Consider the following 26,235-nt stretch of genomic DNA (forward strand, 5'->3'; position numbering starts at 1 on the left):
AGTTAGTGAGTAGTGAGACACTCACAGTCTCCCTCTTGCAAATTGTCCCATCCGCAGAGACCAGACATCCTTATCTCTACTGGGTCTGGGGCAGGCAACACAAGGAGCATGTTCACAGAGGCAAGGCCTCATCAGGCCATGCTAACAACCTTGGCAGTTGAGTTGCCAGCTGACTCAGGTGTGCACTTCCAATCATTTAGCACTTTTTGTTATTTTTAAACTACCCTCCACAAACCCAGCAAGAAGAATCTGCCTCATGGTGGCCTAGGCACATGCTAAATCTGGAAGATTTTTTGTGCAACTGCGATTGAGTTATTAGTAGAGCTAAGCAAAGTTTTCAGTAGAGTTGCTAGAATTTTTTTCATTTTAATGAAAAATAGTCTTTTTTCTAAACAAATTATTTCACAGATTCCTTTCAAAACAGCTTTTCATTGAAACTGAAAATTTCAAAATTTTGAATTTCAAACTGTTTCACCCCATCCTATCCATTTTCTTCCCTTTTTCCCTTTTGCAAAATGAATGTGATCGAATGAATGATGTTTCATTTGTCCTTTGTTTTCTTTTTCCTTTTCCCAGTAGGTAACCTTTCAAAATGTTCTCAACTTTGGAAAAGTTGCACAATAGCAAAAGGGTAAAGGAGCTCTGTAACTTTGCATTCTAGAACTTTTCCAAGTTTGAGAAGATTTTGAAAAGTTACGGAGTAGCTGAAGAAATTTTCAATGAGGTGAGAGCTCTTTTGGGGAGAGATGGGAAAAAATGCATGTACCTAGCACATATGGTTTTTATCTGCACGAGTCAGTGATTGTTGATTTAGGCACTGGTTCCTAACTGGCATATACATAAAACAGCAACATTTCTCCACTTTCAGCAAAAATTTAATTGCAAAATGCTGTAGAATTCTTATATTGCTCAGTTTTCTTATCATTTATTAAATCCTCTATATAATGTACTATGAAATATGAACCTAAACACTGACAAATAAACTATGCTTATCAAATGTACTTATATATATTATTATTTTATGATTTTTTATTGTTTCTTTGCTTACTCTTTCAGTAATTAGTTCCTCAGATATAAGCATGAATTATCAAGCTTCTGTTGATCCTTAAACCTTGTTCTCCTGTACAACTTCATAATTTCTTATATCCACTAGTTACCATGGGCGGCACATGAGCCTCCCATTTGGGGAGGATAGCCCCTGGCCCCGTCCCAGCCGCCCTGAGTCCCGCCGCACCACCCGGCCCAGGCCACCGGTCACCCCGTCGTGGCCAGCCCGCCCTGAGTCCCAGGCCGCTTCAGGGAAGAGGAGCAGCCTGGGCTGGGACCAGGGGAGAAGAGTGGGAGGCAGGAGGGGGCCTTGGAGCGGAGCATGGGCAGGGCCATGCCTGGCTGTTTGGGGAGGCTTAGCATCCCTGAACCTATGATACCTGCCACACATCCTATGCTAGTTAGTACAATTCCTACCTAGTTAGCAGGTAACTATCTTCCCTCCTCTGACTGATACTTACAGACTCCTCGGCTTGTCTCTTGTAAGATTTCACTTTCATTTGTAGTTTATCAACCAGATCCTGAAGCCTGAGAATATTCTTCCGGTCTTCCTCAGACTGAAAGCAGTTAATAAAGCAGGAAAGAGGTGAGTTCATTTGCCCATATGATAAAATAAAATTATCCCCTGCAGGTTTACATGAAAAAAGGATGTGACAGCATAAAGGGCCTCCCTCCTTACCTGATAGGTCAGTTCCTTTACTCTTCTCTCATACTTGCGAACACCCTTGATAGCATCAGCGCTGCGTTTCTGCTCATTGTCAACCTCACCTTCCAACTCACGCACCTGAAATGAGAAATGGATCGTTGAGTTTCACTGTGACTGGACATAGGAAATGCTCCTAAATGCACAAATATGGGGAATACACACTCTGGCCTCCAGTTTCTGGATTTGCTTCTTGCCACCCTTCAGTGCCAGCTGCTCTGCCTCATCCAGACGGAGCTGCAGGTCCTTCACCGTCTGGTCCAGGTTCTTCTTCATCCTCTCCAGGTGGGCGCTGGTGTCCTGCTCCTTCTTCAGCTCCTCCGCCATCATGGCCGCCTAGTGAATAAAGAAAGGAAACCGATCCAGAAAACCAGCCATTTCAGGTGCAAACATGGCCATGTTCTCCAAAGAAAGGTGCCTTCAACTCACATCCGTGATTGCCTTCTTGGCCTTGTCTTCTGCATTACGTGCTTCCTGAATTGTCTCTTCCATTTCACTCTGGATTTGGGAAATATCTGTTTCCAGCTTCTTCTTCGTGTTGATCAGGCTGGTGTTCTGTTTAACAATAGACAAGACGTTTTTACAGTTAGTCCCAAAATATTGACTCTGGAAAATGAACTGAATATTTGTATTTAATGTACAGGTTACTATTAACATTGTTCTGCAGCAGAACTCTCCTGCAAATGTATCATTGCTGCAGAACATTGACAGCTAGTCAGTGATGTGCTGTGAATATTTTAAGGGCTCTCACTAACATTACCCCCATAGTCTGTGACAAACTCTATGTGCCAATTGTTGTAAATCTGGTCCATTCCAAAACAAAATAATCACTGTATAGAAATACTTCCTGAATGTCAGGGGATGGCAGAGATTACTTAAAAGTATCCAATGACGGAAACTGTATAGGAGGCAGGAAAGCCACTCCCAGAGCCTCTGAGACACTTGTCCTGCTCCATCATATCACTTCAATTATAACCTTCATCATTCCTGTGTCATGTTCAACACAGCAACATGAAGAAAACCAAGGATGGCCTTGCAGCTTCTTGCTTTCTGTTTAACAAAGGTCCAACCTATTGACATTAGCATAAAGGCCATTTCAGGAACAAAAATCTTCTAAACACCCCCTAGCACTGCTCTTTGGAACAGGGTACATACATCGCAATCTCCTGCTTAGGGGGTTGTGGATATTATCATCTATAAGGTGGATAAAAAGCTGGCTAGAGCGTCAGGCTCAACAGGTAGTGATCAATGGCTCCGCGTCTAGTTGGCAGCCGGTATCAAGCCCCAAGGGTTGGTCCTGGGGCTGGTTTTGTTTAATATCTTCATTAATGATCTGGAGGATGGTGTGGCCTGCATCCTGAGTAAGTTTGCAGATGACACTAAACTGGGAGGAGTGGTCGATAGGCTGGAGGGTAGGGACAGGATACACTGGGTCCTAGACAAATTAGAGGATTGGGCCAAAAGAAATATGATGTGGTTCAATGAGGACAAGTGCAGAGTCCTGCACTTATGATGGAAGAATCCCATGCACTGCTACAGACTAGGGACCGAATGGCTAGGCAGCAGTTCTACAGAAAAGGACCTAGGGGTTATGGTGGACAAGAAGCTGGATATGAGTCAACAGTGCGCCCTTGTTGTCAAGAAGCCTAACAGCATTTTGGACTGTATAAGTAGGAGCATTGCCAGCAGATCGAGGGACATGATCATTCCCCTCTATTAGGCATTGGTGAGGCCTCATCTGGAGTACTGTGTCCAGTTTTGGGCCCCATACTAAACGAAGGATGTGGAAAAATTGGAAAGAGCCCAGCAGAAGGCAAGAAAAATGATTAGGGCACTGGAGCACATGACTTATGAGGAGAGGCTGAGGGAACTGGGATTGTTTAATCTGCAGAAGAGAAGAAGGGGGGATTTGATAGCTGCTTTCAACTACCTGAAGGGGGGTTCCAAAGAGGATGGAACTAGACTGTTCTCAGTGGTAGCAGAACAAGGAGTAATGGTCTCAAGTTGCAGTGGGAGAGGTCTAGGTTGGATATTAGGAAACACTGTTTCACTGGGATGGTAGTGAAGCACTGGAATGGGTTACCTAGGGAGGTGGTAGAATCTCCATCCTTAGAGGTTTTTAAGGTCAGGCTTGACAAAGCCCTGGCTGGGATGATTTAGTTGGCGTTGGCCCTGCTTTGAGCAGGGGGTTGGATTAAATGCCCTCCTGAGGAACCTTCCAACCCTGATATTCTATGATTCTATGATTTCTTTTCACACTAGACCCTGACCTGGGTGTGCAGGAGCTGCACTCGTTCACTTGCATCCAGAAGCTCCTGTTCAGCCACTTTCCTGGCCCTCTCTGTCTGTTCCAGAGCTGCCCTCAGCTCCTCAATTTCAGCCAGCATCAGGTTAGCTCTGCGCTCAACCATGGCCACCTGCTCCTTCAGGTCTTCTTGGCTTCGGAGAGCATCATCCAAGTGTATCTGGGTGTCCTGTAAAACGAGTGAGAGAAATTACCTGGAGGCACAGATTCCTTGGCATGCTGAAAAGACCAGTTGAGCTATCACACTAGGTATGTGTGGCTTACTGTACCTTGAGCACTCCTTGTGTGTTTCGCAGGTTCTTCTGTGCCTCTGCAGCCAGGCGGCTGGCATGGCTCAGCTGGATCTCCATTTCATTCAGATCCCCTTCCATCTTCTTCTTTAGCCTAATGGCTTCGTTTCTGCTCCTGATCTCAGCATCCAGGGTGCTCTGCATGGACTCCACAATTCTGATATGGTTTCTCTTCAGCTGATCAATTTCCTCATCTTTCTCAGCAATCTTCCTGTCGATTTCAGACTTTACCTGGTTCAGCTCAAGTTGGATGCGGAGGATTTTGCCCTCTTCATGTTCAAGTGAAGCCTTAACAAGAACAAGTGAAGGGTCAATAAGGGGACAAAAATAGTTTTTTCCTTCCAAATAAAGTATTAAATGCTCCCACAGAGTGGAATGTAGTGCTATGGGTAGTATGGGCACTGAGTACATAGCTTCCAGCACAGCATGAGCTGTCCTCCTGTCCCTGTGAATTATCCCACCGTGTTACAATAGGATACAGATCCAAGGTTTTCTGACTTTCTCTCTGTAAAGCAGTGACTAATGGCGTTCGTACCTCAGCTTCCTCCAGAGCAGACTGGATTTCTGATTTCTCTTGCTCAATCTGCTTCTTCACTTTCTCCAGCTCATGGATGGTCTTTCCCCCCTCTGCAATCTGCTCCGTGAGGTCAGAAATCTCCTCTGTTGGGTTACAGACAAATAACATAGTCAGACAAAGGGCCCAAAGAGAGAGAGGCTCCTTAGAAATGCCACCAGCACAGACAGATTCACTTTAGAGTGTTAACAAGCTTTCCAGAAGGCCCATGTTAGAGAAGAAATCCAGGGACTTACGCTGCAAGTTTTTGTTCTCGCGCTTCAGAGTTTCAAGTTGATCCAAGGTTTCCTCATAAGAATTCTTCATCTTAAACAGCTCTGTGCTGAGAGAGCGAGACTCCTTCTGGGAAGCTTCCAGTTCAGCCTGCGTTTCCTCGTATTTCTGCTTCCATTCTGCCAGAACCTGAAGAACAACAAGACCTTAGTCTAAGCAACAGAGATGACTAGAGGGTGCTCCATCCAACACCCACAAGGCTGAAATACCTTATCGAAATTCTTCTGCTTCTTATCCAGAGCTGCGCAGGCAGCATTAGATCTTTCCACATCAATCATCAGGTCCTCCACTTCATTCTGCAGCCTCTGCTTCGTCTTTTCAAGAGAAGCACATTTGGAATTCACAGCTTCGACATGTTCTTCAGCATCCTGCAGACGCTGGGCAAGCTTCTTCCTGGAAGATTGTAAATTCAGCTCCCATTTAGTGAGCAATATGGGAAACAAACTGTGTCACCTCTTCTGAGCAGTGACCCCTTTCTCAGTCACTCTAATCCAATTCATATACAGTACAATGTATCTGGTAATCCCTCTGCCATCAGCTCACACACATTATCGACAGAGTATAGGGCCTCTCTTAGTCTTTCTAAACATAATGTACATATTTGCCATTTTCCAACCCATACCATTACATGGATATACTGCATCTCCTCTAATCACCCTCCCCAAGCACATCCTTGGCCTCTTCCAGTCCCATCCTGAGCATATCACTGGCCTCTTCACATTTCCCCATTTAGTTCTTGGCCTCTTCCAGTCCTCCACCCCAGCACATACTTGGCCTCTTCTAGTTCCTCTGTGCGCTGAATGGCGTCCGTCTCGTATTTGGTTCGCCACTGGGCAACTTCACTGTTGGCCTTGGACAGGGCACGTTGCAGCTCACCCTTGGCTTCCTGCTCCTCCTCATATTGCTCCCGGAGCAAGTCGCAGTCATGGCGAGCAGACTGCAAGGCGTGGGCCAGTGCGTTCTTAGCCTGGAGATACAACAGGAATATCACAGTGAGGTAGCTAAATATCCTGGGAATCTTCCTGACAGTGAACAGGGTGGGAGGGATAGCTCAGTGGTTTGAGCATTGGCTTGCTAAACCCAGGCTTGTGAGTTCAATTCTTGAGGGGGCCACTTAAGGATCTGGGGCAAAAATTGGTCCTGCCAGTGAAGGCAGGGGGCTGGACTCAATGATCTTTCAAGGTCCCTTCCTGTTCTAGGAGATTGGTATATCTCTATTTATTATTAACTCTGAAGGCTGTGGAAAGCTATCCCAGGGAAGTGGTGCTAGATTCGATGGATGATAAGCTTTATGCTGGGTTTTGATAATTGCAGGTGCCTCAGGCATTAGCGCACCTTGATCTCTCCTATTCTCTGCCTGTGGCACAAAATAGGTTAGTCTCCGGAGGGTTGTAACACTTCAGTATAATTTTGGATGATGGGCTCTGTATGTGGTTGCTGATTTGTGTTGGGGTCCTCTGATATACAGGACAGATTAAACGATCCAGTGGTCCTTTCAGGCCTGAAACTCTGTGACTCTATGAAAGCATTCATAAATTTAATGTAGGGAACAATCCTGCATTTGCAGGGGCTGGGTTAGGTGACCTACAGGACCTTTCCCCCTCTATTCTCTAGGGTGCTATGGTTTCATTTGAGGTTAAAGCATCTTGCTCACAACAAGAATCCAGCTTCACAGAAAAGGCTGTTGGAAAAATCCTCACCTTTATCTCCTCCTCTAGATGCCTCTTCAGTTCCTCAATCTGTTGGGTAAATGCCTGTTTACCTCTTGAGAGCTGAGAAATCAAAGCATCTTTTTCCTCTACCTGGCGCGCAAATTCACCTAAGAAAGATTCCAGATAGATTATATGAAATGGCAATTAAGTGAACATAATAAAGTAATTTATTTTAAAACAGATTAATTTAGAAGGGTCTTCTAGAGCCTTGTCAAAGGCTTACAAAAGGGTACTGGGGCTGCAAGGGGCCAAAACATCTGTTAGTCTATAAGGTACCACAGGACTCTTTGTCGCTTTTTACAAATCCACACTAACACGGCTACCCCTCTGATAGATGAACATAATTTGTTGTGGAAGAGTCAACATGTTTTTTTAAGGGAAATCATGCCTCACCAATCTAGTAGAATTCTTTGAGCGCATCAACAAGCATGTGGACAAGGGGGAGCCAGTGGATATAGTGTATTTAGATTTTCAGAAAGCCTTTGACAAGGTCCCTCACCAAAGGCTCTTAAACATTGTAAGCAGTAGTGATAAGAGGGAAGGTCCTCTCATGGATTTGTTACTTGTTAAAAGATAGAGAAAAAGGGAAGGAATAAATGGTCAGTTCTCAGGATGGAGAGAGGTAAATAATGGTGTCCCCCAGGGGTCTGTACTGAACTCAGTCCTATTCAATATATTCTAAATGATCTGGAAAAAGGGGTAAACAGTGAGGTGGCAAAATTTGCAGATGATACAAAACAGGCAGACTGCAAAGAGCTACAAAGGGATCTCTCAAAACTGGGTGACTGGGTAACAAAATGGCAGATGAAATTCAAAGTTAATAAATGGAAAGTAATGCACATTAGAAAACATAATCCCAACTATACATATAAAATGATGGGGTCTAAATTAACTGTTACCATTCAAGAAAGAGATCTTGGAATCACTGTGGACAGTTCTTGGAAAACATCTGCTCAATGTGCACCGGCAGTCAAAAAAGCAAACAGAATGTTGGGAACCATTAAGAAAGTGATAGATAATAAGACAAAAAATATCATACTGCCTCTTTATAAATCCATGGTACGCCCACATCTTGAATACTTTGTGCAGATGTGGTCACCATATCTCAAAAAAGATACATTGGAAATGGAAAAGGTTCAGAAAAGGGCAACAAAAATGATTAAGGGCATGGAACGGCTGCCATATGAGGAAAGACTAATAAGACTGGGACATTTCAGCTTGGAAAAAAAGAAGACTAAGGGCAGATATGATTGAGGTCTATAAAATCATGACTGGTGTGAAGAAAGTAAATAAGAAAGTTGTTATTTACTCCTCATAACACAAGAACTAGGGGTCACCAAATAAAATTAATAGGCAGCAAGTTTAAAACAAACAAAAGGAAGTATTTTTTCACATAACGCACAGTAAACCTGTGGAACTCCTTGCCAGGGGATGTTTGAGGAGGCCAAGACTATAACAGTGTTCAAACAATAACTAGATAAATTCATGGAGGATAGGTCCATCAATGGCTATTAGTCAAGATTGGCAGGCAGGATAGGCTGTTTTCCAGAAGCAGGGAATGGGTGATGGGATGGATCACTTGATGATTACCTGTTCTGTTCTTTCCCTCTGGGGTACATGGCATGGGCCACTGTCAGAATAGAGGATACTGGCCTCCATAGACCTTTGGTCTGACCCAGTATGGCTGTTCTTATGGTGGATCAGATGTTGTGCATATGATGGAAATTTCCTCTTATCCCAGAATCTCCTGTATGTGCTCACAGTTGTACAATATGTATGTTTTACCTGATTCTGTCTGTAGACGAGCTCTTTGAGCATTGAGGTCATTGATCATACGCTGATGCTCTTCTTCCTTTGTCTTAATCTCGCTAAGCTGATCTTCCAGAGTGCGGCACATTTTCTCAAGGTTTGCCTTTGTGTGAAATGGACAGAAAGACAGAGGATTAAACACATGGGCTCTCCAGCATTCTGAGATCATTGGGATCTTTGTCATGACAAACTACATGTGGGCTCAATTAGTAAGGAAACCTCACCCTTCATAAAACTGAATATTATGCAAATAGTAAAATAAAAATGGTATTATGTATGTGACATAGCAATGACATCACTGAATTTTTCGTCTTTATAATTAAGACTACTACTACAAAGTGCAAATCTGAAGGTTCAGTCTGTTTTCTGCAGTAAACATATATATATTGTTTCTGTACCTTGGCTTTGGAGACAGTCTCCAGATTACTAGCCAGGTCGTCAATCTCCATCTTTAGTTCACTCTTCTCCTTCTCCAGCTTCTGCTTGACTCGTTGCAGGTTGTCGATTTGCTCCCCAAGCTCTGCTGTGCTGTCCGCGTGCTTCTTCCGGAGGGCGGCGGATGTGGCTTCATGCTGCAGAGTGGCCTCTTCAAGGTCTCGGCGCATTTTCTGGAATTCTGCCTCACGCTTCTTGTTCATCTCAATCTGAACTGCTGTGGCTCCACCAGCTTCTTCCAGACGCTCACTGATCTCCTCAAGTTCCCTGGAGAGATCACCCCGCTGCTTCTCTGCTTTTGCCCGAGAGGCACGTTCAGCCTCTATCTCCTCCTCCAGTTCCTCAATACGAGCCTAGAGAACAACAGGAAACACTAAGACTGTGGCTTTGTTCTGGAGTCAACACCAGTATGGCTGTTGGCAGAGTTCTGCTGGCATAACACCGTAGAATAGATGCGGCCTACACTGACAACAGGGATTCCGGTGGCAAAGGAACATCACTTCCCTGAACTGGGGTAGCTACATCCAAAGACCCATTGAGAGAAATTTGGGTCCCTGATACATCATGTTCACTAAGACCAATCCCTTCCTTTAAACTGAACTCCCTCTTGGGCTGAAGCAGGTAAACTATGACTTGCCTGTAACTCTTTGATCTTCTTCTGCAGCTGGATGCCCAGGACTTGCTCATCCTCTATTCTGCTTAGGAACTGACTGATTTCAAAGTCTTTCCTTTTCACACACACAAAGAAAAAAATAGTTAGTGCTGGAACAACATGTATCTGCAGGATACCCACTGCAAACCATACCTACTTCTTCAGTTTTTCCTCCAGCTGCTGTTTATCATTTTCTAAATCCATTGTGGATTCCTGGGCCAGTTTCAAATCTCCCTCAAGTTTCCTCTTAGCTCTTTCAAGATCCATGCGAATCTTCTTCTCTTGCTCCAGCGACCCTTCAAGCTAAACAGAAAAAGGCCATAAATTCTCTGCTAACAAGAGCCTAATTTCACACTGGTTTTGTTTTCTCCATATGTTATTGTGCCTACATCATCCACTTGCTGCTCCAGCTTGGTTTTAGCTTTGGTCAGTGTGTTCACTTTGTCCTCTTCTGCCTGCAGGTCATCCAGGGTCTGCTGATGGGCCTCCTGGAGGGCTTTCTTTTCTTTTGTCAGTTTAGCGATGGTCTCATCCAGGACTGCCATCTCCTCCGTGAGGTTTTTCACCTGCAGAGTTGAATAAAGATAGTTAAAGAAAATGGATACAAAACATTATTTGTGAAATGACAGTGTCATTTAAAATTTAGATTTATTAAATTTGATGTTTTTTATCCAAGATTTTGTAAGATTCAAGCAATAGATACTGGCTGCATGGAAATGTAATATAATAAGCAGAAAGCACTGTCATGTGTGAAGTCATAGCTACTTTATCATCTTTTCTCTGAGTGAACTCAGAAAAAATGGGAAGACATTTTCATGAAACTGTAGTAATTTACAGCTGAAAACTCCCACATCTGCCCTACTAAGGTCTGGATTTGTCTCATTTCAGTCAGTTTGTTCCCTCAACAATAAGAGACCAAATAACAACTTTAATGCCTGCGTATCAAAAGAGGTCACTTCTCAATTTTTAGGCACTGAAATATATGTTCAGATTTTTAAAAATATTGAGTACTCGGCAACAACCTTCGTCTCAGTTGACAGTTTAGAGTTATGAGGGCTTTAGAAATTTCTATTCCAATTGAGTGATCTGAGCAGTTTTGAAAATCTGTCTGTTTACCACTGAAATATAAATTAGAATGGAGCCTACTCAATTGGTGGCATATCATACCTCATAAGTGTATTAATGTATTTATTATACCTTACTTGGAGAGTAAATGATAAAGATAAATAAATACATTATGTATTGATCTTTTTATTAAATGAATGCAAAGTATAAACTAAATATGTAAATTAAGAAAGTGTGTGTGTGTGTGTGTGTGTGTGTGTGTGTGTGTGTGTGTGTGTGTGTGTGTGTGTGTGTGTATAATATAAATCTCTCACACAAAAACAATTTTCAAAGAAAAATTTCAAAGTCAAGCACTCCAAGGTTAGGAAATTCTTGAATTAAGATTGCCTGTGCAACATATCCATTATGATAGAGTTTTTAATTACATGATTACATACAATTGTTTAACATAGGACCCCCTAGGACTCCTGCTTCATTCAGTATGCAGAATAGATGGTGCACTGTCCCCTTGGCCAGCCAGTCCCAGTTCTTCCCTTCCAAGCTCTTTGTCTGATCTGTCTTTCCCTCACCTCCTTGTTCCTCCTGCCCACATTTCTCATCCTACTGGCTGCCAGTCCCAGTCTCCCTCCAGGCACACATGCACAGATCTCTCTCTCTCTCATTCATATATATATGGCCTTTACCTTGTTTTCTGTGGCATGTTTTTCCTTTTCAACCTTGGCCAATGTTAACTCAAGGTCATCGATATCTTTCTTCAGCTCAGAACATTCATCCTCCAGTTTCCTCTTTTTGGCTGTCAGCTCAGCATTCATCTCCTCCTCATCCTCTGCTCTTTCAGTCACCTCCTTAATTTTAGCTTCAAGTTGGATTTTGGTTTTGATCAGTTGATCACATCTTTCCTCAGCATCAGCCAAGCCTTCAGATTCCTGTTGGGGAAATGTAGTTTTTCCATTTATTTGTGTTTTGGTGACTTTTAGCTCTATCTTATATCACACTAAATAGTGGTATTTTAATAAAGGCTGAAAATAATTATATTTAATCTCAGCACAAAATATGATTGATTTTAATTGTTTACTTGTTGTTTAGAGGATAGGTCCATCAATGGCTATTAGCAAAGATGGTCAGGATTGCTACCCCATGCTCTAGGTGTCCCTAGCCCCTGATTGCCAGATGCTGGGACTGGATGACAGGGGCTGGATCACTTGATGATTACCTGTTCTGTTCATTCCTTCTGAAGAACCTGGCATTGACCACTGCCAGAAGACAGGATACTGGGCTAGATGGACCATTGGTCTGAATCAGTTTGACCATGCTTATGTTCTTATGAGATGTCTGATCATGAAAAATAGCAACTAGATTATTTTTTTAGTCTATTCATAGACAAAAATTAATGTAATAACTACATATGAACGTATATAATCTGTCCCTAAACCATTAAGGCCCAGATCCTACAAACAATTTTGCACATGTTCAACCTGAAGTATATGAGTATTCCTCCTGACTTTCCTTTGCTTGTATGCAGAGGTGAAAGTAAGCCAGTACACCCTGGTACGGCATACTGGCAAGAGCCAGTGGGCCGTACCAGGGCGGGTCGGCTTCCCTTGCGGCAATTTAAAGGGCCTGGGGCGGCGATTTAAAGGGCCCAGGGCTCAACTGCCACTACTGCCCCTGGCCCTTTAACTTGCCACCAGAGCCCTGCCGCCGCTACTCCAGGTCTCCGGCAGCAGAGAGTAGCGGTGGCAGCCAGGACCCCCCTCCAATGGTGATTTAAAGTGCCCAGGGCTCCGCTGCGGTAGCAGCAGCTGGAGCCCCGGGCCCTTTAAATCACCCCCAGGGCTCCCAGCCACCTCTGCAGCTGGTAGCTCTGGGGGTTATTTAAAGGGCCCAGGGCTCCCAGCTGCTGCTACCACAGCCCCAGCCCCGGGCCCTTTAAATCCTGATTTAAAGTGCCTGGAGATTTAAAGGCCACACCTCTTCCGGTTGAGGCCCCACCCCCTCCTAAGGACTCCAGAGTACTGGTAAGTCCTTTAAGTTATTTTCACCCCTGCTTGTATGGTGGTTTGTTAAGCATGTGAGCAGGGTCAGAGCCTAGACATGCATATAAACATCCTATATAATTACATATGCTGTTTTTAATTTTATCTTCTCATCATTGGTTTCTTACCCCACTGTTGGTTGGTGTCACCTATTGTATTTGCATATGATTTGGATTTTAATGGCCTAATTTTCTAAAATGCTGAGCACCCAGGAACATTGATTATTCTCAGTAAGAAGGTCAGCTGAGAATGAGAGCTGTTTTGAATACTGAGCATTTTTTAAAATCTGGCTCTTTATGTCAGGAGTCTTGCATTTTTTTAACTGTTTGAGCATTGTATAAATAAAAATTACAATTTTACCAATTAAAAAGAATGTAGAACTTTTTTGTACCAGACACCTCAAAAACGGGTATGCTTTAAAATATCATACTTGACATATACAGTACGTAGTATTTGAAGACGAAAGACTTTGTTATTGTTAAAATAATTTAATTTAGAAATAACTAAATTATAGCTACATAAAATTACTACACTTGATATATGCAGTGTTGTGGTGGCCATGTAGGTCCTGGGATATTAGAGAGACAAGGTGAGTGAGGCAGTATCTTTTATTGGACCAAATTCTGTAGAGAGAGACAAGCTTTTGAGCTTGCACAGATCTCTTTAGGACCCGAAGAAAAGCTCTGTGACCAGAAGTTGGTCCTATAAAAGATATTACTTCCCCCACCTGGTTTCTCTAACACACTTGAAATAGGTGACTTAGGGGTGTGTGTGTGTGTGTGTGTATACGCCAGATAATTGGACCCATACATTTTGGATAGTGCCCAAATGCACATGCTTAAATTTGAAAATGTAACATTTAATCCTTGTATTTTAATTTGACTTGCAACATTTTTCTAGTGGAACGTAACCATCTGTTTGTGCTTCTCTTGCTGGGAAAGTTGCATTTAAAAATTTCAGGCTTAGTTTCCCCTGTGCAATAAGGGTTGAATGCACTGGTGATACTCACAGACTGCACTTGGAGCTGCAGGTCATTTTTCTCTTGCATCAGGGTCACCATTTTTTCTTCCAGTTCTTTCCTTTTTGCCTCAGACTTAGCAAGCTCTTCCTTCATTTTCTCAAACTCTTCCTTCATGTTGGCCATCTCCTTCTCAGATTCAGCACTCCTCAGCAAGGGCTTGATCTTGAAGTACAGCTTCATCCAGGGCCAGTGCTTGACATTCATGAATGAGCGAACGTTGTATTGGATACAGAAGACGGACTCTCTATAATGTAATTAAAATATATGTTAAATGTTGTGTGTGATGAATATAGATGCAATAGCACAAACACAACGAATCCCATGCAAGATGATATATTGCTACCTCCTTTCCACCATTCTTTGATACTCCACTCTCATCAGGAAGCCACGACACCTGGCTTGTGTGCGGGTCATAATCTCTGCTAGTTTATCATCTCTCATCTCCTCTAGAAGACCCAGAAGTCCCGCTTTGAAGAACACCTTGAAAAAGGGAATATTACAAAATATCACTTTCATTCTGGACAAAATACAGTTAGATGGTGTTTGAAACAAAGAGTGTCTGTACCTTAGTGTGACCAAATTTATACTGTGTCTGATCAATATCAATGGATCCAAGTAGTTTCTCAGAAGCCTTCTTGCTATCCATGAACTGTCCCTCTGGAACAGCACTTGCATTTAAAATCCTGTATCTGTAGGAGAAAACCGAATACAAGGATGTTCCTATCACCAAAACCACCATCACCATTGACACTAATTGGCTCCTATGTTGTAACTGGAAGCCAGAAAAAGGGATGACTGGACCAGTTCTCATGTCTAGAGGCTGTCCATCTGTTTGGCTGAGGAACAATTGTAGGATAGTCTGAGAAAGCTTGTACTGCAATTATATCCTACCACATATGTTCTCTGGAGAGAGGACCTTAGACTCCAAAGATATCAATCTCAGTGTTAACCCACAGTAAATTACTTTAATTTGGTATTTACAACAAAGTAAAGAAAATATATGCTAAATACTTTGGTGAATATAATATTTGAAACAATTAGGAAAGACAAGCTACTTAGCACGATCATAATGGGGTAGTATAGTGGAGCTCTCTGACCTCTGCTTAAAGTCTGCATAAATGACTCTGCTGGGGAATCCTTTCCTGCAAATTCTGATCCCTTCCAGCACGCCGTTACACCTCAGCTGGTGTAGTACGAGTTCATGTTCCATGGCACCTTAACAAATCACAGCATGAATTAGTACCTTATTGGACAGCCCAGACGGAATGGCAGAAATCTCACTAAGATTTCTGTACACTGGCACTTCTTACCAGGTGTCTTGGTTTCATTGGGAATGATGCATCGCACAAAGTGAGGATGAGTGCTTCTCAGATTGCTCATCAGCTTGTTTAAATTCTCCTGTGAGACCATAAACAAAGATTTAGGTTAACCAATGTTACGCTCCATATACATCGATAGACGCAGTAAACTCATTATAATGGGATCATGCACATTACTCCTGGGGAGAGGGGGATTCTGCGCCAAAAAAATAAAAATTCTGCAAAATTCTGCCAATTTTATTTGTCAAAATAATGTAATATAATCACACCAGTTTTAATTATTTTAGTAAGTTATTTAAACTACAATGCAGAAAAAAGTCACAATAACTATTCAGCATTTCCTAAACACATGAAAGTTAAGTTACAAACACTTGTTAACTAATACCCTGCATTCCAGTAAATTTTCATTTAAATTACATTACAGGATACCAAACAGCCAAAAAAAAAAAAGGCAGAATATCATTTTTAATTGCACAGACTTTCACACATGAAAGTCGTACAGTTTTGATAATCATTGTCCTGGACCTTTGGGAAGTGCTTGCTTCTAATTGTCCTGACATTTTATTGACTGCTTGGTAAATATTTTATTTGCCCTCAAAGTCTTTTTTTTTAATGGGTAAGTAAAATAAATCCTGAGCTGTAATCTAACCCATTGTGCCACTTTGGCACAGGAAAAAAGTAAGAACGCACATAGATCTTCCTACCTGATTCCCTTACTATCATGTATAAGGCTTTACATCATTCTGGTAATGTAGGGGCCTTAAAACTTTTACAGGTTTTATGCTACTGGGGGAATTGACTAAGAATGGGAACAGTTAACTAACAATAGGAACATTAACAATATTACTATGTAGGCAGGCTGCTACGTTTCTGCCTCAGGGAATGAGATCAATTAACCATCAATAGCAACATTAACAAAATGTGTTTTTAATTACAAAATCAATTTTCTTTCATTTAAAAACAAACAATTGGGGGGCAGGGATAGCTCACTGGTTTGAGCATTGGCCTGCTAAACCCAGGGTTGTGAGATCAATCGTGGAGGGGGGGATTTGGGGATTAGTCCTGCTTTGAGCAGAGGGTTGGACTAGATGATCTCTTGAGGTCCCTTCCAACCCTAATAATCTATGATTAATGTTCAGTAACATGATACCAATATTTAATTAAATGTTTTTTTTCAATTCTCAAGAAGTTACAGACATGTTACTAGGCAGGCAGGCTGCTACATTCCTGCCTCAGGGACAGAGCCTTCCTCATGCATAATAAAAAGACCTACCCCGCTCCACACCCAATGAGCCACAGTAGCAAGTGAGAGGGACAGAGTCTCTCTCTCTCTCTCTCTAGGTGACCAGCCCCACCCCCTGCTGGTAATCAGTGTCTCTCCCAGAGACATGCATGCCCATCCCACCTTCCCCTGCAGAGATTTGCATCTCTGAAGCTGCTCCAGACATGCTGGAACAGATGTGCTGGTGGGGAAGAGGCGCATGTCCCCCTGCAGAGTTCTTTTGCATTTTTCTGCAGGGGGGGGGGCACAGAAATATGCAGACCATATGAATTCTGCACTCCCACAGTGGTGCAGAATTCTGTTGGGGTAGCACATGACCAATGTAGGTAGACTAGCTTGCAAAACATCTCAGCTGGAATCATTCTAATCTAAGTTCTCTTCTTCCTTTGGATCCTAAATATGGTCATTTAAAGTGAGGTATAAAACTGTAGAAATAGTGCTACCTAGAAGTGTGAAATGTAATGTTCCCATCTCACAATTTTATCATGAGTCTCACTATATTTGGTGTTTTTCTTATGCCCCAGTTCCTGAATCAATTGATTTGGGGGTAATGTCAATTTTTAACTGAAAAACAAGGGGTTGAGGAGAAAAGCTGGAAAATGTGACCTAAGTGTGCACTAAAGACTCAGAGAGCAGAGGGCAAGGAAAAAAGCCAACACTTATTTCTTGAAATCATATTTCACTCTCGTGAGTTTTGGTGGCCCAACTCATGGCTTTTGAATGCCACAAGTTGGCAATACTGAAAATGTTCACCAAAACAGGACAGGAAACCAGTGTCAGAAAGGGCATCATATCCTGGGAGCCCTGGAGGTCCTTTGTTTTTTACGGGACATATGTGAAGGAAAACACAGAGAGCATGAGAATGGAAAGGGGTAAAGCAGTGAGGGAAGTGAGACATTTCTAAGTTTTCAGGTGGTTTAAATGTAAGCAGTCTGGACCAGGGGCACATGCATGTATCCAAGTTTCCTGGTTCAAGACTTTGGCCAGCAGATGGGCCAATGTCACATAATGGTGGCCTGTGAGTGGTAATAAAGAGGGAGCCAGTTCATACAGAGGAGTGTGACCCAGAGTCAGGAGAAGAACCTGGCAGGAGATATCTGCAGGGAGAAGGAATAGAAGCTTTGGCTGGTAAAAGCTTTAGGAAAGGCCAGACAGCTGAGGCTGGCATTGGGAAGGAATTGTAAAGTCTGTGGGGAAGATTTGTGGTGAGTTGAGTTGAAATGATGTGTTATAAACCATACCTCAAAAAGGAGATGAATTTGAATCACATAAGTCTACATGCATTCTTCAGGGAGTAGAATCAGGGAAACTGAGGCAGCAGGCACCTAACCAGATGAGAGAAGTGAACCCCATTACAGGGCCACATACAGCCCTGACTCCAGAGCTGGTGCAAGGAGGGCCTGTAACAATCTCATAGCAGCATTTCTTAGAAACTACTTTTGTTTAACGTCATTGTTTGTTATATCACCCGGGGTGGGGGAGGAGACAGACTCTGCACTCAGTGAAATGGAGATACAGCAGGTTAACTTCCCATAAGAATCAAGGGGCTTTTACCACAACTGAGCCAGCTGGAAAATAACCTTTTCAGATTTAAAAGTGAGATTTTTCATTATCTTCACAGAGAAGGCAATAATGAACATTGTACTGTACCCTGAAAAGAGCAGAAACAGTCTGAAAAGAAGAACCCTTCTTCTTGCTCCCCTTCTTGGAGCCACCGCCTTCTGCACAATGAAAGAGAGAGAAAACGTTTTCGATTTTTTATGTTCCCTTTTGTGATTCTAGAAGAAGTATCACGGTGTATATTGGATACTGTGGATAAATACAAATACCTGCATCTCCACCATATGCGGCAAAGAGAAAAGCCAGTGTTTTCATTGACGATTTCTGGTACAGCCCAATGACAGTTTCATTCAGGGGATCTTTGTTCTTTTCGAGCCAGCCAGTGATGTTGTAGTCCACAATGCCAGCATAGTGCACCAGGGCGAAGTGGGCCTCAGCCTTTCCTTTGGCAGGCTTGGGCTTCTGGAAGTTGCTGGACTTGCCAAGATGCTGGTCATAGAGTTTGTTCTTGAAAGACACATCAGTTGCCTTGGGGAACATGCACTCCTCTTCCAGGATGGAGAAAATACCCATTGGCTGAAAGAAACAGCAACAGATAAGTAGAAAGAGGGAGAGACTGATTACAAACTGCCATCCTGGATAATGTTGCCATATCTTGGTCAGAAGACTGACAGCATCCAGAGGTTGATAAACAGGTCAGAAAAGGATGTACTCCAAGTACATCTCCTGACAAAATGGGAGATTAAACAAGCTGAATTTCATCCATTTCAGCTCTGAATGTAACATAATGGCTCATGGAAATTTTATTTTTTTGTAACAAACATTTTGAGAGGTGCAACAATATTGTCATGTTTACATAAAAGTCCTTACCCAAATGAGCTCACAGAACATGGAGACATATTGGTAAAAGAACCTGTTGTTCTCCAGAACTGTATATTCAGGGCTGGCTCCGGGGCTTTTGCAGCCCCAAGCAGCAAAAAGAAGGGGGAAAAAAATAAGTTGTGATCGCGATCTGCAGCTCTACCGCCGCTGCTTCAGTCTTCAGCAGCAATTCAGTGTCTGGTCCTTCACTCCGAGAGGGAGTGAGGGACCCGCCGCTGAATTGCCACCGAAGACCCGGACGTGCCGCCCCTCACCATTGGCCGCCCCAAGCAGCTGCTTGCTGGACTGGTGCCTGGAGCCGGCCCTGTGTATACTTTCAGCAAATGTTCTGAATTCTATGTGCCCTACATTCAAAATCACCACCTCCTCATTGTTGCACTCAGAAGATGTATACATTAGAGAGAGAGAACATATTTGCCCAGAATTGTATTTTTCCATTTTCTATATTCACCATGCTCAAAATTTCTAAGCTACAACTGTTGAAGACGATGTCAAAGTGATCAGAATATTATATTTCTGCCTTCCTTACCAATCTACCCAGGAAATGATTAACTGGCTATGACATTGAGGGCCCGTAGAGCACAAATGTAGAACATTCTTTTAATGAAGTTCTCAAACTGATATAATCTTCATGTTACTTGGGCAATAATATCAAGAAACCAAAATATACTTCTTTTTCAGATTTCTCCATGGTTTGCTTTGAAGAATGAATTCTTTCAGTACTAAAGAGTATAGAAGCATGCTTTGTCCAGGTTTCTGAAAAGGGTCCTATTAGAAGGTAATTTGGGTCATCTTTCTGTTCTGGAGAAGGACAAACATATTACCTATCTTAAAAAGGGGTCCAAAGAGGGCCTGGGGAATTGCTGAACTGTCAGCCTAATTTTGATACCTGGAAAGATACTAGAACAAATTATTAAACAATCAATTTGTAAGCACCTAGAAGATAGAAGGGTAATGAGTAATAGGCAATATGGATTTGTCAAAAAACATCATGCCAAACCAACCTCATTTCCCTCTTTGACAGGGTTACTGGCCTAGTGGATAGGAAGGAAGCTGTAGACAGGATATATCTTGATTTTTAGTAAGGTTTTGACATTATCCCACATGACATTCTCATAACCAAACTAGGGAAATGTGGTCTAGATGAAATGCAAAACTGGTTGAACAACCATTCTCAAAGAATAGTTATCAATTGTTCCTTGTCAGACTGGGAGGATGTATCTAGTGGGCTCTCACAGGTGTCAGTCCTGGGTCTGGTACTACTCAATATTTTCATTAATAACTTAGATAATGGAGTGTATAGTATGCTTACAAAAATTGTGGATGACACCAAGCTGGGAGGGGTTGCTAGCACTTTGGAGGACAAGATTAGAATAGAAAATGACCTTGGCAAATTGGAGAACTGGTCTGGAATCAACAAAATGAAATTCAATAAAGACAGGTGCAAAATACTATATTTACAAATTAAAAATCAAATGCACAATTAAAAAGTGGGGAATAACTGGCTAGGCAGCAGTACTGATGAAAAGAATCTGGAGGTTATAGTGGAACAGAAATTGAATATAAGTCAACACTATAATGCAGTTGCAAAAAGGGCTAATATTCTGGGATGTCATATGTAAGACACAGGAATATGGTAGGTAAAACATGGGAAGTAATTGTCTATTGTCTATGCCAGTCTATTCAGCATGGTGAGGCTTTAGCTGGAGGCCCACTTCTGGGCACCACACTTTAAGAAAGATGTGAACAAACTGGAGAAAGTCCAGAGGAAAGCAACAATAATGATAAAAGGTTTAGAAAATCTCACATGGTTAGCCTTGAGAAAAAAAGATGAAGAGGAAACCTGAAAACAATCTTCAAATATGTTAAGGGCTGTTACAAAGAGGATGCTGATCAATACTTCTCCATGTCCACTGAAGGTAGGACAAGAAGTAATGGGCTTAGTTTGTGGCAAGGGAGATTTAGGTTAGCTATTAGGAAAGACTTTCTAACTATAAAGGTAGTTAAGCTCTGGAATAAGGTTCCAGGGGAGGCTATGTAACTCCCATCATTGGTCCTGCCTCAGCGCAGGAAGCTGGACTAGATGACATCTCGAGGTCCCTTCTAGCCCTACTTTTTTTTTATTCTATGACTAATGTTTTTATCCCAAAATATATTCAATTGTGGGTCAAGGTATTTTTAATAACTAAGGCCGAATGTATGGACCTGAGCAGGGAAGAGTCACTCTAAAATGAATACAACCCCCAGCAAATAAAGAATTCTCAGATGAATCGAATTGAATTGAAAAGATACCTTCTCAATGAGCTCAATGCAAGCAGCCAGGTCCATCCCAAAGTCAATGAATGTCCATTCAATTCCTTCCTTCTTGTACTCCTCCTGCTCCAGCACAAACATGTGGTGGTTGAAAAACTGTTGCAGTTTCTCATTGGTGAAGTTGATGCACAGCTGCTCCAAGCTGTTGTACTACACAAAGGGAAAGACAAATGTATGTGTATTAAAGCTGTAACAGCAACTGTGAAGCTGTGGTGGCACTTCTAATCCTAAAGTGGGCTTCCTAGTGTAAATGTAAAGGGTTGTATTGACAGGTTGCCACCAGCTCAGGCCTTGTGTGCAATTCCCTCAATGGGATTTGTGCATGAATATGGGAGAGCAAAAATACCTTGAATTCATTGTTCCCAGGAGAGCTCTTATTATCCTTTGAAGTCAATAGTAAGGTAAATCTATTATTTACTATACTATCATATCTCCTGGGACATTTCAACATTTTCAGTGCCTGCCCGCACCAGGATTTCTATGCTTTCAGATCAAGGCCATGCTTCTTTCTAGGCTCTGGCCCAGATAAGCACCCTGCTGTGCCAGGATTTCCTCACTCTCGCTGCAGGCTTTTTATGGGGTCAAGCCCCCAGTACTCACCCATCTGACCTGTCTGACCAGGCATTTATGCACTATTGACTTGGCCCACTCAGGAATTCCCATACCCTGGCTCAGGCCTGTTTGTGCCTCAGCCCTTGGGCTTGCCTTTGTGTTCATTGCCTCATGCTTGCTCAGGCACTTCTGAGCATTCACCTCATTACACAATAGTTTCTTTGATAATGAGCTCAACCTGTTGAAAAGTTGAAAGCACATAAAGCTGCAGTTGCTATTTATTTCTACATACAAAACCTAATTCCGTCTTTTTAAAAGTGGAGCCCTTCAAGTGTCATGCTCTTCAGAAGCTGAGAAAGGGCACTTCTCCAGAAAAGGCAGGCTTTTCCAGAAAATTGTAAATGATCTTAAAAGTTCTAAGATCTTCAGGAAAAACATATTTCTCTGAATTTTCACAACCCCTCAGTGTCCCTTCCAGGAACCTGCTGTCAAATCCCTGCTCCTTACATCAAAGATCTCAAAGCCAGCAATGTCCAGAACACCAATGAAGTACTGTCTGGGCTGCTTGGTATCCAGCTGCTGGTTGATACGAATGACCATCCACAGGAACATCTTCTCATAGACCGCCTTTGCCAGAGCACCCACCGAATTGTGCACCTACAGCAGTTGGAGAAGGACTGGTGTTACCATACCAAGCAGAGGAAGAAACTTGGGTGTGTTAATTCAAACCAGGAGTTCTAGATCACCAATTGTTACCTGCTGCACGGTTTGACCTTTGGTCACATATTCATTCCCAACCTTGACTCGGGGGCAACACAGAGCTTTGAGCAGGTCAGCTGAGTTCAGATTCATCAGGTAGGCTGCTTTGTCAGCCACTAAAAGGACACAGTCAGAGGAATCAATTATTGAACAACAAATAGAGTGTGGTGTATGTGAGATTCTCTCAAAAGCACATGTAATGTTAAATGTTCTATTCATGCAATTCTATTAATGTAATCTTACAGTAGAGATTTTGCAGGCATAAAAGACATGAAATTCAAAATTAGGCTTTTTTGAAAGTCAGTGGGAGTTAAGCACTCAGTGCCTTTGAAAATGTACCCCTAAGCACCTAAAAATAAAGGATAGTTTTAAAAGAGACTCCTCAAACAGAACTGAAAGCTAAAGCTTGACATTTTGACATAATTCACCTTCTATGGATTGATTTATTGCTTGCATTATTGAGAGTGTAATTTCTGCTAATACCTTCTGTGCCATCTGGCTCTGCCTGTTCCTCACGCTGCTTCTGCTTGAATTTCATGTTCCCATAGTGCAGTACTGCCCCTGTCAGCTTGTAAATGGCTGTTTTTTCCTCAGCACTGAAGCCCAAGATGTCAATGGCGCTCTGTCGACAGAATCAGTAAAGTAAAGATCTTATCTAGTAAAGTTAATACTTCACATAATAATTCTCATGTGTTACTCACATCTGTGGCCATGAGTTCCTCCTGGTCATCGATGCTGGATACACTGATCTCGCCTTGACTCACAAACGGGAAGTCATATGGGTTGGTGGTAATCAGAAGCAGCTCTGAAAAGAAGAATAGATCCCAATTTTAACCTGCTGCAGTTTGGTCTTTGGTCACGTATTTATTCCAGACTTTGCCTCAGGGTAACACAGGGCTTTAACGGTATGTCTACACTTCATTGTAAACCCAGGTCTGTGGGCCCCACGCCTACAGACTCAGTGTTTCCAAGCTTACACATGTGCATCATGCTGCATTGTAAACCCAGATTTACATTTGATGGACCCAGTTCTCAGAACCATGCTGATGCGTCCATACAGCTCACAGACTCAAGTCAGACCTTCTGCTTCTGGGGACCCAGGCTTGTGCTATGTTCACACTGTGAAATGACGGAGTTTGGACCCAAATCACAATAGGATTTGGGGTTGGACCTACCACCCCATGTGAGTCCTAGGACCCAGGCCTTGAGGACTTACTGACCCGAGTCAGATCATAGAATCATAGAATCATAGAACTTAAGATCAGAAGGGACTATTATGATCATCTAGTCTGACCTCCCGCAAGATGCAGGCCACAAAAGCTGACCCACCCACTCCTGAAATAATTCTCTCCCTTGACTCAGAAGTTGAAGTCCCCAAATCCTGATTTAAAGACTTCAAGTAGCAGATAATCCTCCAGCAAGCGAACCCTGCCCCATGCTGCGGAGGAAGGCGAAAAACCTCCAGGGCCACTGCCAATCTACCCTGGAGGAAAATTCCTTCCCGACCCCAAATATGGCGATCAGCTGAACCCTGAGCATGTGGGCAAGACTCTCGAGCCAGACACTCAGGAAAAAGACTTTCAATATCCCAACATTGACCCTCGGTACTAAATACCAGTGGTGGCACGTTATTGACCTATTGACTAAATCACGTTATCCTAATCAAACCATTCCCTCCATAAACTTATCAAGCTTAATCTTAAAGCCAGAGAGGTCCTTCGCCCCCACTGTTTCCCTCGGAAGGCTGTTCCAGAATTTCACTCCCCTGATGGTTAGAAACCTTCGTCTAATTTCAAGCCTAAACTTCCCGACTGCCAATTTATATCCATTTGTTCTCGTGTCCACATTAGTACTGAGCTGAAATAATTCCTCTCCCTCCCTGGTAATTATTTCTCTGATATATTTAAAGAGAGCAATCATATCTCCTCTCAACCTTCTTTTGGTTAAGGAAAACAAACCGAGCTCCTCAAGTCTCATACGACAGGCTTTCCATTCCTCGGATCATTCTAGTGGCCCTTCTTTGTACCCGTTCCAGTTTGAATTCATCCTTCTTAAACATGGGAGACCAAAACTGCACACAGTACTCCAAATGAGGTCTCACCAACACCTTGATTTGAGTGTGAACTGTAGAGGAGGGGTTGGGCTCAAACCTGAGTCTGAGCCTGGGTTTACAATGCAGTGCAGACATGCCCATAATTGCCCATGTAACAAAGCTCATCAGTTGGCGTTACTCAGTGACCAGTTCCACCAAAAGAGTGAAAACGTTTCTTACCAATAAGTTCTGGCTTCTTGTTGGACATGATCTGATAAAATATGTGGTAGCTTCTTTCCGCCTTGAGCTGGAAAGTGACTCTAGATTTCTCCAGCAGATCTGGCAAGGCAGGTAAAGTACAATTAGCCACAAGAAAACACAATGGGAAAGAAAGAGAGACAGAGAATTGTGACCCATAAAGGGAGGTCCCTTACATGTTTCAATGTCAGCAGAAGCCAGTTTCCCTGTGGTACCAAAGTGGATTCTGATGAATTTACCCTTTGAAGGAAAAAAAAAGTCATTTCATTTAAAACCCTCAGAGGCAGACTAGAGATGAAATCCTGGCCCCATTGAAATCAATGGGAGTTTTGCCTTTTACTTCAGAGGGGCCAAGGCTTCCCCCTAGATCTATTTTATTAATATGTAGTGAAATTTTTACCCTATGTCACTACTAAATATTTAGGTAAAGACCTATGCTAAATTATTAACATCCATAGTGACCAATATAGCCACAATTGTACAGTTCACATAAGTTGAATGCATGGGAGGAAGGAAGGCCCAAATGCACAAAAATACCCAGGCGCCTAAGTCCCTGTTTAGGCATTTAAGTCCTGGTTTCATCAGAACTGTGACGCACAAAACTCCTGCTGAACCCTGTCGGTGCCTAAACTCCCTTGACACCTATGTTTTTGCAGTAAAAGTTCCCTACATCTGTGTTCTTGCCTCTGGGTGTGTGCACTTCTGCCTCCCTCTAGCCATAGGTGCCAATCTCCTGCCTAAGCCCCAGAACGATTGATGTACCAGGGGGAAGACAGGAATTCAGCTGGCTAAATCGCATGCGGGGCCTGATCTGGCAGACATGCTCAGAGAATTCCTCCTGGATCAGGCCCCTCAGATGAGTTAATACAGAACAGCCAGGGATGAAGGACTTGCCTTCTAATCTTTAGCCCAGTGGTTAGGGTGCTCACCTCGGATGTAGGAGATGCTCCCTCTGCCTGAGGGGAGAAGGGTTTTGAACAAGTACCTCCATTCAGGTTAGTATGTTAACCACTGGGCTGTGGGCTCTTCTGATGAGGGGCTCCGTCAGTCTCTCCTGTTGTTGCTGTTGCACTCTGGATAAAATTAAAGCATCACTAGAACAAGGGGATTAGCTCCTGGGTCTCCCATCTCCCAGGTGAGTGCATGAACCACCAGACTATAGAGTCATTCTCACACATCCTTCTCACCCACACAGAGAGCAGAAGCATGAGAATGACTCCATAGCTGGGTGATTACTGCACTCACGGGAAAGGAGGGGAGACCCAGGGTCCCACTCCAATGACTCTTTAATTATTGATCCAGAATGAGACAGTTTCATCCAGAGAGACTGAAGGAGCCCCACATCAGAATAGCCCC

General features: G+C 42.8%; 1 protein-coding gene across 2 annotated transcripts in view; it reads right to left on the reverse strand.

Moving 5' to 3' along the window:
- Positions 1–26,235, reverse strand: part of LOC123344832 (myosin heavy chain, skeletal muscle, adult-like) — a 33,576-nt gene that overhangs the window by 3,093 nt on the left and 4,248 nt on the right. The window contains exons 7-37 of one of the 2 annotated variants that reach the window (XM_044981310.1): positions 25,056–25,119; positions 24,862–24,960; positions 23,291–23,394; positions 23,073–23,211; positions 22,587–22,705; positions 22,338–22,487; positions 21,258–21,428; positions 18,353–18,659; positions 18,174–18,241; positions 15,233–15,320; positions 15,020–15,137; positions 14,488–14,611; positions 14,266–14,402; positions 13,911–14,166; positions 11,549–11,791; positions 10,190–10,366; positions 9,958–10,103; positions 9,786–9,876; positions 9,112–9,501; positions 8,690–8,816; positions 6,893–7,011; positions 5,963–6,159; positions 5,402–5,585; positions 5,156–5,321; positions 4,881–5,005; positions 4,325–4,633; positions 4,021–4,224; positions 2,180–2,305; positions 1,916–2,086; positions 1,727–1,831; positions 1,509–1,604 (exon numbers count right to left, since the gene is read on the reverse strand). In XM_044981310.1, coding sequence (XP_044837245.1) covers positions 1,509–1,604; positions 1,727–1,831; positions 1,916–2,086; positions 2,180–2,305; positions 4,021–4,224; positions 4,325–4,633; positions 4,881–5,005; positions 5,156–5,321; positions 5,402–5,585; positions 5,963–6,159; positions 6,893–7,011; positions 8,690–8,816; positions 9,112–9,501; positions 9,786–9,876; positions 9,958–10,103; positions 10,190–10,366; positions 11,549–11,791; positions 13,911–14,166; positions 14,266–14,402; positions 14,488–14,611; positions 15,020–15,137; positions 15,233–15,320; positions 18,174–18,241; positions 18,353–18,659; positions 21,258–21,428; positions 22,338–22,487; positions 22,587–22,705; positions 23,073–23,211; positions 23,291–23,394; positions 24,862–24,960; positions 25,056–25,119 — 4,920 coding nt within the window. Of the gene's footprint in view, positions 1–1,508; positions 1,605–1,726; positions 1,832–1,915; positions 2,087–2,179; positions 2,306–4,020; positions 4,225–4,324; positions 4,634–4,880; positions 5,006–5,155; positions 5,322–5,401; positions 5,586–5,962; positions 6,160–6,892; positions 7,012–8,689; positions 8,817–9,111; positions 9,502–9,785; positions 9,877–9,957; positions 10,104–10,189; positions 10,367–11,548; positions 11,792–13,910; positions 14,167–14,265; positions 14,403–14,487; positions 14,612–15,019; positions 15,138–15,232; positions 15,321–18,173; positions 18,245–18,352; positions 18,660–21,257; positions 21,429–22,337; positions 22,488–22,586; positions 22,706–23,072; positions 23,212–23,290; positions 23,395–24,861; positions 24,961–25,055; positions 25,120–26,235 lie in introns of both variants that reach the window. The other variant, XM_044981309.1, reaches the window with a different exon arrangement.

This window comes from Mauremys mutica, chromosome 12 (genome assembly GCF_020497125.1).
Source record: "Mauremys mutica isolate MM-2020 ecotype Southern chromosome 12, ASM2049712v1, whole genome shotgun sequence".
NCBI classification, from domain to species: Eukaryota; Metazoa; Chordata; order Testudines; family Geoemydidae; genus Mauremys; species Mauremys mutica.